This window comes from Gymnoscopelus microlampas (assembly GCF_963454915.1).
Source record: "Gymnoscopelus microlampas genome assembly, chromosome: 13".
In the NCBI taxonomy this organism is placed as follows: domain Eukaryota; kingdom Metazoa; phylum Chordata; class Actinopteri; order Myctophiformes; family Myctophidae; genus Gymnoscopelus; species Gymnoscopelus microlampas.
The window spans coordinates 47998951-48013130 of record NC_139950.1 but is presented as its reverse complement, the minus strand read 5'-3'; the positions used below and the strand labels follow the sequence as shown (position 1 = coordinate 48013130).

At 40.5% G+C, this 14180-nt stretch overlaps 1 protein-coding gene across 1 annotated transcript; it reads left to right on the top strand.

Moving 5' to 3' along the window:
* Positions 1-1816: 1816 nt before the first annotated feature.
* On the top strand, positions 1817-14060 carry LOC311058783 (cytochrome c oxidase subunit 7A2-like, mitochondrial). The gene is made up of 3 exons (XM_084076255.1): positions 1817-2003; positions 5908-6042; positions 13765-14060. The coding sequence occupies exons 1-3, from the start codon at positions 1935-1937 to the stop codon at positions 13903-13905; spliced, it is 345 nt and encodes a 114-aa protein (XP_083932381.1). The 5' UTR covers positions 1817-1934; the 3' UTR covers positions 13906-14060.
* The last annotated feature ends 120 nt before the right edge of the window (positions 14061-14180 follow it).

The following is a 14180-nucleotide window of genomic DNA, read 5'->3' as shown; positions in this document are numbered from 1 at the left end:
CTTAGGGGACTGGAGCATGAATCACACACACACGCACGCACGCACGCACGCACGCACGCACGCACGCACGCACGCACGCACGCACGCACGCACGCACGCACGCACGCACGCACACACACACACACACACACACACACACACACACACACACACACACACACACACACACACACACACACACACACACACACAAACTCAAAGGACCACAATGGAAATAGGTTCTCGAAACTTCATTGCGTTTGATCCTTTTGTACAAATATGTTTTATGCATTATGCATCTTTGTCAATAAAAACGCCAACCAATCAATCATCAACATGACTGGCATGGTATAGTTACTGTCAGGTGGAAATCTTAATGATCAATAATTAAATTTGATCAACATTTGATCATTAAGCCGGTTACTGCCCAAGTGGTCAGACCTGACCTATTCAGTTCATTGTGTTGACTAAAAACTAGGAGGAAAAATGTTCGTCGACTACCTTTTTTCACAGACAAAAACTGAATAAAAACTAAGCTACGATGACTAAAACTATGAATAAATATATTGACAATTTTGTCAACAAACAAAAGCTAGACTAAAATGCTAGGGAGGGACTAGTGGAGAAGAGATCCAGTAGAACTAAGACTAGTGGAGAAGAGATCCAGTAGAACTAAGACTAGTGGAGAAGAGATCCAGTAGAACTAAGACTAGTGGAGGAGAGATCCAGTGGAACTAAGACTAGTGGAGAAGAGATCCAGTAGAACTGACGGTGCGTTTTAACAGCGGGCAACTCTGGGCGATGCCGGGCGATATCGCCCAAAAAGATAAAGAAAATCCATCTTTCATCGCCCCCCCGCCCACTTCGCCCGATCGCCGGCTCTCATAGACTTTCATTATATTTTGGGCGATGTTGCCCGGCATCGCCCGAGAGTTGCCCGCTGTTAAAACGCAGGGTGAGACTAGTGGAGAAGAGATCCAGTAGAACTAAGACTAGTGGAGGAGAGATCCAGTAGAACTAAGACTAGTAGAGGAGAGATCCAGTAGAACTAAGACTAGTGGAGGAGAGATCCAGTAGAACTAAGACTAGTGGAGGAGAGATCCAGTAGAACTGAGGCTGTGTTCTCTTTTTCTGGGGACCCCCTGGAACCCCCCCCCCAAGGACCCCTGGGGGGGGTTCCAGGAGCCATTGGTTCCACTTTGGAACCAATGGCTTACATGTAATAACCAATGAACATTAACCAACAACATTAAACATATGTAAAACCACTCTAAATAAAACCAAGGACAATTAATACAACAATGTACAATGAATATATGATTCATTTTATTTTAAAATCCATGGCTAATTACACGCCTAAAAGTAACCACATGACATGTAATCAATTAGGTCTAATGTAACTGCATAATTAATCCAAATGTTGTCTAACTTTACTACATTTCATTCAGCACAACATACATATATTATAAAAATACATAAATTAATAAAATAAAAAAACGATGGCTATTAGCTATACATGTTATAACCAATCCAACAACATTAAGCATGAACATGTACAAATGTTTATAATAATATGACAAGTGTTCTCAATTGTTAATCAAAACTACTAATGCCTAATTATGCCTAAAAGTAACCTAATTTGATTCATTACACACATGTGTAACTGAACTAAATATATAATTAATCAAACAAACCCATGCCTAAAGTAGAGTAAGTACATGTTAAACACATTTGAAATGGTTGGTGCATCATTTCACAATCATTCTACTCAGGCATCGGAGTGGACAGCCACCGCCGGGTCCCTTTAACGTCGACTCCCACGTCATTACGTTCTCGGACGTGGGGCGGAAGTGCAGAGAGGAGCAAGTGAAAGACGCTCAGAGAGAGAATATTACGTATTATAGTTTATGTTCCATATTAATCATCTATAAACAGTTCGACATCATTCTATAATCATGTATTACAAGCTGAACGGGATGACGGGCAGGTTAGCAGGAGCCTCTCCGTCGGCCTACGTTCCTCAGGTAAACTAACACTCTGCGACCTTTAGCTATGGTTCTCATGTCACAATGCGTCATGGAACCACTTGCTCCGGGTTTGCGATTTTTTTTTTTTACATTTACAACCAATACATCTACAAAAACGTTCAGATTTCAAATATAAAGTGCTGACCTCACGGCCACGGATGTCACAAGTTGAGGCGCACCGGTTTTAATACCTGTATCTTCCGTATTGTTCAATAAAAAGCTTTTTAATCCGATCGCCGGCCGTTTTCTGCGAATTTTCACCTATGCTTTCAACTACGCGCTCCTATCGGTTGTGGAAGTGTATTGCACCCTGATACATTATAACAAATTATAAAAAATGGCCACCCATCGGATTAAAAAGCTTTTTATTGAACAATAATGAATATACAGGTACTTAGACCGGTGCGCTTCAACTTGTTACATCCGTGGCCGTGGGGTCAACACTTTATATTTGAAATCTGAACCTTAATGTACATGTGAGATTTGTAAATGTAAAGAAAATCAGGAACAAGTGCTTCCATGACTGTTATGGTATGACAGTCATGTTTCAGGGCTGTGCGACCTTGTGAATGTTATTAATGTCCTGACATGAATATAAACATTAATAACTGTCTACTAATCAATGTTGTATAACCCTTAGGTGTTTATGTAACTCATAAAGGGTACAACATGGAACCAAACGGACCCGTATGGGTCCGTTTGGTTCCATGTTGTACCCTTTATGAGTTACAGTAAAAAGTCTAAAGCTTATATGAACCCCGAGTGGTGGAATAGGTACTCAAATCTTTTTGCTGTAAGTAAAAGTATCAATACTGCAATGTAGAAATACTCTGTTACAAGTATAGCCTTAGATCAAGATGTAGCGTATATGCATTTATAGATTTTCACTTTTGATATTTGACACGGTGACCCAGTTTGCCCTGTAATGTCACCAGTAAAGCCCGTATTTCTTCAAACATGTACAAATGCAAAATATAAGGTGCTTATCCGCTTGAACCCAATGTTAACTAGGTGTCCGGCGTATTTGCGTTTCAATAAAGAAGTGTGTCAATACCGTCTGTGGCCAAACGAGATTTCCCCCCTCGTTTACTTCATGTTTACATTGAGTGTAATTCTGGCTTTCACCAGATGCGCCCCGTCACTACCATCCATTGGGAACTTCTGACAGATTCGGCCACAGACGAGATTAAAACACTTATTTATTGAAACATATGGACTAATACATTACAAAAACACACCATATACCTAAGTGACATTTGGGGCAAGCGGGTAAGCACCTTATATTTTGCATTTGTACATGCTTGGAGAAATAAAGGCTTTGTAGCTGACATTCCAGGGCAAACTGGGGAGGGGTGGAGCTAATACTCTCGTAGATACATCTCAGATAGTAATATACATTTAATACGTTCGGTATTAAAAATGTACTTGAGTAAAAGTGCAAAAGTTTTGGTATCAAAATGTACTTAAAGTACTAAAAGTACTAACATGTTTGAGAATAGCAGATCTACAAGCTCGCTCGAGCTTGTAGATCTGCTATTTTCTTGTTGTACATACATGTTCAACATAACTTGTTGTACATAAGTTGTAGATGACCTTTTAGCTTATTAGTTATTTTAAGATGAAAGAGTATTTGAAGTGGTCAAACTATCAATAGACCAATTATGTGTTTACTAGCGAGACCTGACAGAATGGGTTTCATTTGCAAAATTGCAAGGGTTAGGGTTAGAACAGAACAGAACGCATGTTTGAATATTCCAGAAAATCCTAATATCTCGGATATTTCATAAAAGCAAAAGTTAAAGCCTGCAATCTGCAATTTATTCCAACTGGACTCTAACGGGTCCATTTGGTTTCATTTGTTTGCTCTGATGAAGGCTCATAGCCAAAACGCGTTTAAAGCGTTCGTTTATTGGTGTGTGCCAATAAAAAAGTAGAAATGTGAGTATATACTTTGTCCTCCATTGATTTGAAATTTTGGATGTGCCACACCAGGGGTCTTCAATGTTTTCAGGCCAAGGACCCCCTAGCTGAGAGAGAAATGAAGCAGGGACCCCCACTATGCATAAAATTGTGTTGTAGATTAAACTCTGTTGTGTTTTTACTTGGTCTGCTCTTTTTTCCCTCTACACCAAACCTCTTTGCCAAAAATAGCAGATCTACAAGCTCGTAGAGCTTGTAGATCTGCTATTTTTTTGGCTAAAGTTCTCCCCAGAAAAGGGATGCTAGGGTTCAAGTGGTTATCATGCAAAGGTTTGGAGCCCCCCCCCCCCCTGTAGTAACTCTTGAGGACCCCCTAGGGGTCCCCGACCCCCTGTTGAAAACCTCTGTGCTACACCTTTTTCGGATTTTTTCAATTCCTATTGTTGATATGTATACTGGGTTTTGGGTCAAGCACTCCACTGAGAAAACCTATTGTTGATGCGCAACCTCTTTTTCTTATGTTTGTTTGAGTTAAGAAGCAGTGTTGCCACATTTTGTGATATAAATAAGTCTAAACCAGGTGTATGAAAACAAGCCCAAAAGAAGCGACTATAGGCCACACGAGCACTTTAAACCTATATACGGCATACATCGGCCATTTGAAAATAGCCGATCTACAAGCATCGCAACACTTTGTGACCTTGTACACCTGCTATTTTAAAAATAATCTTGAAATTAAATATGGAATATTTGGAAGATTTTTTTGAAACATTCTAAGAACACAAATCTGGCACAAAACATATTCAGATGGGGGCTAGGGAGGGACAAAAAGGCTGCGAATTAATTTTGGGGGTCCATGACTTTTCCCCCCCGTTTTTTTTCTTTCTCGTTTTTTCACAAAGAACCAGGAGATAACGTGATCCGAAGATTTACTGCTCCATCTACACCATGAATTTAAAAAAATATATATATATTTAATATCATATTGTTTATGTCCCTCAAACGTTTTTCGAAAGGTTTGAGCCTAAATCAAGCCTCAGATATACTCATTCCAACTAACTTCTCTCTGGCTTATAAAGCACTTTCACCTGCAATATCTCATTGTCCTGTTTGGCACGGGGCGCTATGGAGCCAGTTTGTATGCATGTTATCTCCTGGTTCTGTGTGGAAAAAGTAAAAAAAAAAATCAGTTTGGTCTGTTATGAGACCAATTTACAGAAAACCCCAGATTTGCTGTGAAAGCCTGAGTTCAAAGAGTTCAAACTGGGGTATTTCTTGGGATAGAAGAGAGGTAGGGGAGACCAAAAACACACAAAAAAGAAGGAAAAGTTAAAATTCATGGTGTAGTCCCTTTTAATAATCCTGTATCTCGGCTCCTGTGTTTTACTATGTGTTTTTGGCGAGACATGCTATTTTCAACTGGGTATAACAAGCGAACGGGAGGTCGCCATGACATTTTATTTTTCTTTCACTGAAGCACAGTGAAACCCTCAGTGATTAGCAACCATCAGGGGATCCATCATACTGGAGATAAATATTCTGTGACTACTTGAAAAAGGTAAGAGAATCGCTGGCAGTCGGGGCTTTATTTATTTATTTATTTACTCTTGCAGTGAAAGAGTAAACCCATTAAGACCTGGAACACATCTGTGTAACTTTAGATTTCTTTGGCTATTCAAAAATAGCAGATATACAAGCTCATAGCGCGGCACCGAGTGCCGCGCTATGAGCTTGTAGATCTGCTATTTTTGAAAAATCGTGATTTCTTTTTCTTTTTTTTTTCAAATTTTTTTTTAGAATTTAGAAAACATTTTTAAGAATCGCCTCAGGTCTTGATGGGTTAAGGGGGGTCCACTGGTCTATAAGATGATATAAGGGGGGGGGGGGTCCACTGGTCTATAAGATGATATAAGGGGGGGGGGGGGGGGTCCACTGGTCTATAAGATGATATAAGTGTATTTTTTCTTCCTGTATTCTTCAGGGTCTGAAGCCCACTGCTCCAGCCGACCCTCTGCCCATGACCTTCTCCTCTCCCACCAAGCTGGTCTCTGAGGCCGGCAGCCAGGTGGAGTACCTGGGGACCAACAAGGTCCCTGACATGCAGAAACTGTTCCAGGTAAACCTTCTGATTCTGAACCCGTTTAATCTGAGGAACGCACCCGTGTCACTTCAGATTTCTTTGGCTATTCAAAAATAGCAGATATACAAGCTCATAGCTTTGAGTCAAATCTTTTTTTTTTTTCAAAGATTTGCACACATTTTATCATACTTTTCTTTATACATTTTTAACTCAAACACACATTTTTATTAACTCAAATCTTTGCTTCTGGGGGGGGGGGGGGATCCCACTCCCTGGAACAACATATTTTGAGATGGGGGTCCATGGCCAAATACATATCATTTTGGGGGTCCTTGACATGTAAAAGTGTGAGAACCTCTGATGTTATAGCAACATATGTTTTTTTTCAAAAACGATTTAGAAGATATTTGTAGAATCCCCCAGCATTTTACCCTCTCGGAGTTACAGAAACATCCTAAAGAGCTGTTTTAAGAGCCACCCCAACATCATTCCTGCCAAATAACTAGGCTAGTTTATGAGCAGTTAAAGGACGACTTCACCGCTTTTCAACCTATCTTCATATAATTGGTCCTCATTAATACTCATGATAAAATGGTACCATTTTTTTCTACTCGGTCTGTGTCTCAAAGGAGAGCTGTGGACAGTTCAGAGTCCCGTCTACCAGTGACATCATCAATGGCGAATCCAAGCTAATAGAAACTGCAGGCTTTCTATTCCTGGAAAGTTGCAATGCAATAAAAGAAGCCATTGTTCTTGTGTTAATAAAAATCTAAATAAATAAAAAAATCACACCCAGTGTGAAGTGGGCGGTGTGTGGTCATCACAACATGACTCACTTAAAAAAAAGGATAATTGACTTTTTTTTAAGTCCATACTGCTATTCATAGGGCTGCACATGTGTCATGTGTTTCGCTAGCCAATCACAGTCCTGAATTTGCAAAGTCAGCCAATCACATTACAGCTAGTGGTGATGACACTAGCTGTAATGTGATTGGCTGACTTTGCAAAAGTATAGATTTGCATTGACTGTGGAAGGGTTACCCTGCGTTTTAACAGCGGGCAACTCCGGGCGATGCCGGGCGATATCGCCCAAAAAGATAAAGAAAATCCATCTCCCATCGCCCCCCCGCCCACTTCGCCCGATCGCCGGCTCTCATAGACTTTCATTATATTTTTGGGCGACGTCGCCCAGAGTTGCCCGCTGTTAAAACGCAGGGTTAGGGTTGTAGACTGCGTTGTAGACTATTGGCCAATCACGGTGCAGGATTGGTCAGTGTCCAAAACTCACTTATAGGGGGCGGTTACACCGCCCCAAAAATGGGGAAAAAAAATCATGCCTAACGATGATGTCACTGGTAGACGGGTTTCTGAACTGTCCACAGCCCTCCTAGGAGACGCAGACCGAGTAGAATTTTTTTTTACCATTTTATCATGCGTATTAGTGAGGACCTATTGTATGAAGATAGGTTGAAAAGCGGTGAAGTCGTCCTTTAAAGTGTGTGTGTGTGCGTGCGTGCGCGCTCGCTGGATGAATCAAGACGTCATCTCCGTCCTCTTCACCTCGGTCATGAACCCATCCACCGCTTTCTTTTATTAAAAATGAATAAAAAGCAAAGCAGGATGTAGGGGTCAGCGCGCTGACATCACCCTGTGTTTCCAGGGGTTTGCATCGCCATGGCAACAGATGCTGCACACCTAAACCTGCCCCTGAGCATGTTATTGATGTCGTCGGGCAGAAAGCTCACCTCTCCGTATTTCAACATGTTATGTTTTTCCGATAAATCATTGCCCTACTTCATCATAAAATAGCCGATCTACAAGCTCACAACGCGTCGCACCGCGCCGCGTTGTGAGCTTGTAGAGCGGCTATTTTCACTATTTAAATTTTTTTTTTTAACACATACATACAAGGTTTGCTCTCGACAGAGACCATATGTTCTTAAGATAAGAGATCAGAGCGTATGAAAGCACCGCCCGATGACCAATCAATGCTCTGGGATCACGGCGAAGCCCTTGACGATCTGTTTTATTTTAGTTTTTTATTTGATAGATATAGATGTTTTGTCTTGAGGGAGTGAGTTAACCCATTCAATCCGGGAACGCATCTGTGTCATTTTAAGATTTCTTCAGGCTATTCCATATTATTGTGTGTGTGTGTGTGTGTGTGTGTGTGTGTGTATATAAAAAAACCTTTTTTTAAAGCAAACATTTGTAAAATCTTTGCTTCTGGGGGTCCCTGGAACACAATATTTTCCAAATGTTTGCTTAAAAAATACATATTCAGAGATTTTTCAAAAATAGCAGATCTACAGAGCTTGTGGATCTGCTATTTTTGAATAGCCAAAGAAATCTAAAAATGACAGCGATTGAATGGGTTATATCTGTGTCAGCCTCCTGAGCCTGTGGGCTGTCGGCTGCAAAACGGCATCAAAACCATCTCTGATAACCGTATCTCTCTACAACACAGCATGAACCATCACCAACAGGCTTTTTACAATCTGGTTTTATATCAAGGACATTTCCAGGGCTGTCACGGTCATGGACGCGTGATTATGAATCCCACCAATGTTATAGGATAGACCCGCCTTACCTGTTGTCTGATTGGCTCCCTGGCAGGCATGGTTTTACTGAGATTAGGGTTAAGGTTAGGTTTAGCCATGGCTTTACTGAGGTTAAGGTTAGGTTTAGGCATAGTCTTACTGAGGTTAGGGTTAGGTTTAGGCTAGTTTTACTGAGGTTAGGGTTAGGCATAGTCTTACTGAGGTTAGGGTTAGGCATAGTTTTACTGAGGTTAGGGTTAGGCATAGTTTTACTGAGGTTAGGGTTAGGCATAGTTTTACTGAGGTTAGGGTTAGGCATAGTCTTACTGAGGTTAGGGTTAGGCATAGTTTTACTGAGGTTAGGGTTAGGCATAGTTTTACTGAGGTTAGGGTTAGGCATAGTTTTACTGAGGTTAGGGTTAGGCATAGTTTTACTGAGGTTAGGGTTAGGTTTAGGCATAGTTTTACTGAGGTTAGGGTTAGGCATAGTTTTACTGAGGTTAGGGTTAGGGTTAGGGTTAGGCATAGTTTTACTGAGGTTAGGGTTAGGCATAGTTTTACTGAGGTTAGGGTTAGGTTTAGGCATAGTTTTACTGAGGTTAAGGTTAGGTTTAGGCATAGTTTTACTGAGGTTAGGGTTAGGCATAGTTTTACTGAGGTTAAGGTTAGGGTTAGGCATAGTTTTACTGAGGTTAGGGTTAGGCATAGTTTTACTGAGGTTAAGGTTAGGGTTAGGCATAGTTTTACTGAGGTTAAGGTTAGGTTTAGGCATAGTTTTACTGAGGTTAGGGTTAGGTTTAGGCATAGTTTTACTGAGGTTAAGGTTAGGGTTAGGCATAGTCTTACTGAGGTTAGGGTTAGGTTTAGGCATAGTCTTACTGAGGTTAGGGTTAGGTTTAGGCATAGTTTTACTGAGGTTAGGGTTAGGCATAGTCTTACTGAGGTTAGGGTTAGGTTTAGGCATAGTTTTACTGAGGTTAGGGTTAGGTTTAGGCATAGTTTTACTGAGGTTAGGGTTAGGTTTAGGCATAGTTTTACTGAGGTTAGGGTTAGGTTTAGGCATAGTTTTACTAAGGTTAAGGTTAGGGTTAGGTTTAGGCATAGTTTTACTGAGGTTAGGGTTAGGGTTAGGCATAGTTTTACTGAGGTTAGGGTTAAGTTTAGGCATAGTTTTACTGAGGTTAAGGTTAGGTTTAGGCATAGTTTTACTGAGGTTAAGGTTAGGGTTAGGTTTAGGCATACTGGCCAATAACAGCGGCGGTGGACTCCATAATAACGCATCATGGACACTCACTTGAGAATTCATTGTCACACAAATAATCGCGATTAACATTTTTTTTATGTTTTTGCCGTTGAACATAGGAACATACAATTAAAATTACTATTATTCTGTCTGGCTTTTTTTTTCCCAAACTGCTCTCTACTTAAAGAAAACAAAACGTGATTTATTTTTTACGCTTGAATCCCGTGCCATCGAACTAAGCTTTGAAGCTTCGGACTATTTGTGTCTCTATTAAAAACCTACGATAAAATCTTTAAATTAGTCCTGAAATGTACAGGGAGCCAATAGGAGGGATAGGCGGCCAGAACAGGAGAGTTGGTTCCCATTAAACGTTGTCGAAGGCTGTAGGCGTGAAAGAGAAGCCTGACTAGCAGCAGCATAAATGCCATTAATCCATTAAGACCGAGAACTAATCTGTGTCATTTTAAAGATTTCTTTGGCTATTCAAAAATAGCAGATCTACAAGCTCATAGCGCTATGAGCTTGTTGATCTGCTATTTTCTTTTTTTTAAATCTTGACAGTTTGAGCAAAGCTTTGAATATATTTATGTTTTAAAGCGAACATTTTTAACTCCAATATTTGCTTCTGGGGGGTCCCTGGAACAGAATATTTTGAGATGGGGGGTCCGTGGCCAAATACATATCATTTTGGGTGGTCCTTGACATGAAAAATATATGTATTTGGCCGCCGACCCCCATCGAAATATGTTGTTCCAGGGACACCCCAGAGGCAAAGATTTGAGTTGAAAAAAATGTGTTTAAAAAATGTGTATATTCAAAGATTTGCAAAAAAAAAAAAATCTGATTTAAAAAAAATAGCAGATCTACAAGCTCGTATCCCGGCACGAAGTGACATGCTATGAGCTTGTAGATCTGCTATTTTTTGAATAGCCAAAGTATAAAATATGACACAAATCTAAAATGACACAGATGTGTTCCCGGTCTTAATGGGTTAACAATAGTCAAGGTCTCTTGTAATAGAAGCCTGTTCGAACCCTTTCAGAATCACTAAAACATGAAAAAGGCCTTGACTGTAGATTATAGCCTTGAGAACGTTTTATAACTGCGTCTTATCTATTCATCCAATTTCTAGAGTTGTTGTGCTTAATGTAATATGAAATAAGAGAGAGAGATGAGGAAGTTACAGGTGAAAACTTGCTCACAAATTTGAGAAAATCTACAAGCTAAGAAGACGTCAACGATGCAACGCCCTGTGGGCTTGTAGATCTGCTATGTTTTCGAACTGTAGAACAGGGCCTAAGTGGTTACGTTTAAGTCCTGGGACGCATCTGTGTCACTTTTTGATTTGAGCTAAAAAAAATAAAAAATTACACTTTGGCTATTCAAAAATAGCAGATATACAAGCTCATAGCGCGGCACCGAGTGCCGCGATATGAGCTTGTAGATCTGCTATTTATTGAAAAACCATGAACATTTGTGCAAATCGTTGAATATCTATTTTTTTAAAGCAAACATTTGTAACTCAAATATTTGCTTCTGGGGGGATTCTACAAATGTCTTCTAAATCCTAAAAGAAAAAAAAAAATATGTTGCTATAATACAGCACTCGGTGCCGTGCTATGAGCATGTATATCTGCTATTTTTGAATAGCCAAACAAATCTTAAAAGTGACACAGATGCGTTCCAGGTCTTAAAGGGTTAATAAAGGCATTCCATTTTGCATGAAGCAACCTTTCTTTTGGGAATGAATTCATATAAGTATGAAAGCAAAACGTTAATGTAATGAAATGTACATGTAACTGGAGTCAGAGATAACATGCCAGTGATATTCTAGGCCTTGAACTTGAACTCTTGCATTCACACAGATGTTTTGGTGCCTCTTAACAACATTATGTTGTGTTTTTCCTGCACAAAATGTTTCAATATGTTTCTTCATATTTGTTTGACCCATTAAGACCGGGAAAGCAACTATGTCATTTTAAGATTTATTTGGCTATTTCAAAAATAGCAGATCTACAAGCTATGAGCTTGTAGATCTGCCATTTGTCAAAGAAATCTTGACAATTTGTGCAAATCTTTGAATACAGCATTTTTAACTCCAATATTTGCTTCTGGGGGTCACTAGAACAACATATTTTGAGATGGTGGTCCGGGACCAAATACATTTCATTTGGGGGGTCCTTGACATGGAGAAGTTGGAGCACCACTGATATAGCAACATACTGTTAGGATTTAGAAAACATACGTATTTGGCCGCGGACCCCTCATCTAAAAAAAATGTTGTTCCAGGGACCCCCCATGAAGCAAAGATTTGAGTTAAAAAAAAGGCTTATAAAATATATATATTGAAAGATTTGCACGCATTTTCACTATTTTTCAAAAATAGCAGATATACAAGCTCATGTGCTGCGGTACCACGCTATGATCTTGTAGATCTGCTATTTTTGAATAGCAGATCATCTTTTTTTTTTCTCCCAAGATTGTTGGAAAATAGCAGATCAACAAGCTCACAACGTGTCACAACGTGTCACATCGTGACGCGTTGTGAGCTTGTAGATCGGCTATTTTCAAATGGCCGATGTGGCGCGTTGTGAGCTTGTAGATCTGCTATTTCCAAATAGCCAAACAAATCTTAAAAGTGACACAGATGCGTTCCAGGTCTTAATGGGTTAATAAAGGCATTCCATTTTGCATGAAGCAACCTTTCTTTTGAGAATGAATTCATATAAGTATGAAAGCAAAATGTTAATGTAATGAAATGTCCATGTAACTGGAGTCAGAGATAACATGCCAGTGATATTCTAGGCCTTGAACTTGAACTCTTGCATTCACACAGATGTTTTGGTGCCTCTTAACATATTATTATATATTATATATATATATTAACTTATAAATTCTCTGGGACCCCCCCCCCCCACAATAAAGGACCCCTAGGGGGTCTGCGGACCCCACTTTGAGAACCTCTGATCTAACTGGCATCAGTGTTGATTTCGTCGACTAAAACTATGACGAAAAAATTACAATTTCGTCAACAAATAAAAACTAGACTAAAATATCAGTGAGGGAACTAGTGGAGAAGAGATCCAGTAGAACTAAAAGACAAGTCATTTTATGTTTGGTTGCGCTCGGGTGTTGCGCTCAGAAAATAGCAGAGCTTGTAGATCGGCTATTTCCAGCATGCAACCAAGTGTAAAATCAGCCGTTGCGACGCCATCAAGGCACCGCCAACATACATTATAGTCGACTAAATCAACTGTAGATTTAGTCGACTCAAATCTTATGATATTTAGTCGACTAAAACTAGACAAAAACTAAAACATTTCATTTCAAAATATGACTAAAACTAAATGGAATTTGATACAAACGACTATCCTCCTATAATTCTAGTAACCTCTGAGAGCAAAAGTGTGTGCCCGTTCTCCTCACTGCCTGGAGCAATTGATCTGATTTTGCACACAGCCATTGCCCATTACCATCTCAACACAACTGCGAAGCCCTTTTTTCATTGCGAGATGGGTTGGGAGATGATCGCACCACAACTCGGGTCCGCAGCCGTGTATGCGCGGACACGCACGTGCGCATGCATGTTGGGGAGGCACATGTCAGAATGTACATTATTTGTGTTCGCGCGACGGTCGTGTGTGTTCGCGACGGGGGACGGCTCTGGTGTGTGTGTGTGTGTGTGTGTGTGTGTGTGTGTGCGACGGGGGACGGCTCCTGTCACATCTGTATATGCGCGGGTGTTTGTGTGTGTTCTGTGCCTCCACAACGCGCCGACGAGATGTGCGTGTGTGTACACACTACAAACTCACTTTCCATCCCGCAGTTTGGCGCATAAGCCAAACTGCACACTTTGGGTGCTCATATCCCCCTACGGGTATGGTCTAGTCTAGTGACTAAAACTAAATCAAATTTGCTGTGAAAATCAACACTAACTGGCATGTTGTTCTTCTCTCTCTCTGTGTGTGTCTCTAGAAGCCAGACGGGATCCCCATCCACCTGAAGAGAGGTCTGATGGACAAGATGCTGTACAGGACCACCATGGGTCTGACCATAGGAGGGACGCTGTACTGTCTGATGGCTCTCTACATCGCCGCCCAGCCCAACAAAAAGTGACACTGTATACCTGGCCGCGTTCGCTACCCATTCCACCCACCTTCAACCTCTACCGTTATTTATCCTTCTTCCATCTCATCTGGTCCAACTCTTAAACCGTGAAAAGCTTAATTTTTTTCCCAGAGGAACAATAAAAGTCTATTTTTGTTTGTTAATTTCCAGAAGTGTGTTTGTGTTATTTTTTTTATGTAGATCAGAGGTCTTCAACAGGGGGTCCGGGACCCCTAGGGGGTCCTCAGAGCTACTATAGGGGGTCCGCCAAATCTTTTGTGTGA

Bases quoted from the DNA above. Each gene is read 5' to 3' on its own strand.
- LOC311058783 (XM_084076255.1), top strand. From the start codon at position 1,935: ATGTATTACAAGCTGAACGGGATGACGGGCAGGTTAGCAGGAGCCTCT. The intron at 2,004-5,907 runs GTAAACTAACAC...TGTATTCTTCAG, and splicing joins CGTCGGCCTACGTTCCTCAG to GGTCTGAAGCCCACTGCTCC. The intron at 6,043-13,764 runs GTAAACCTTCTG...GTGTGTCTCTAG, and splicing joins ACATGCAGAAACTGTTCCAG to AAGCCAGACGGGATCCCCAT.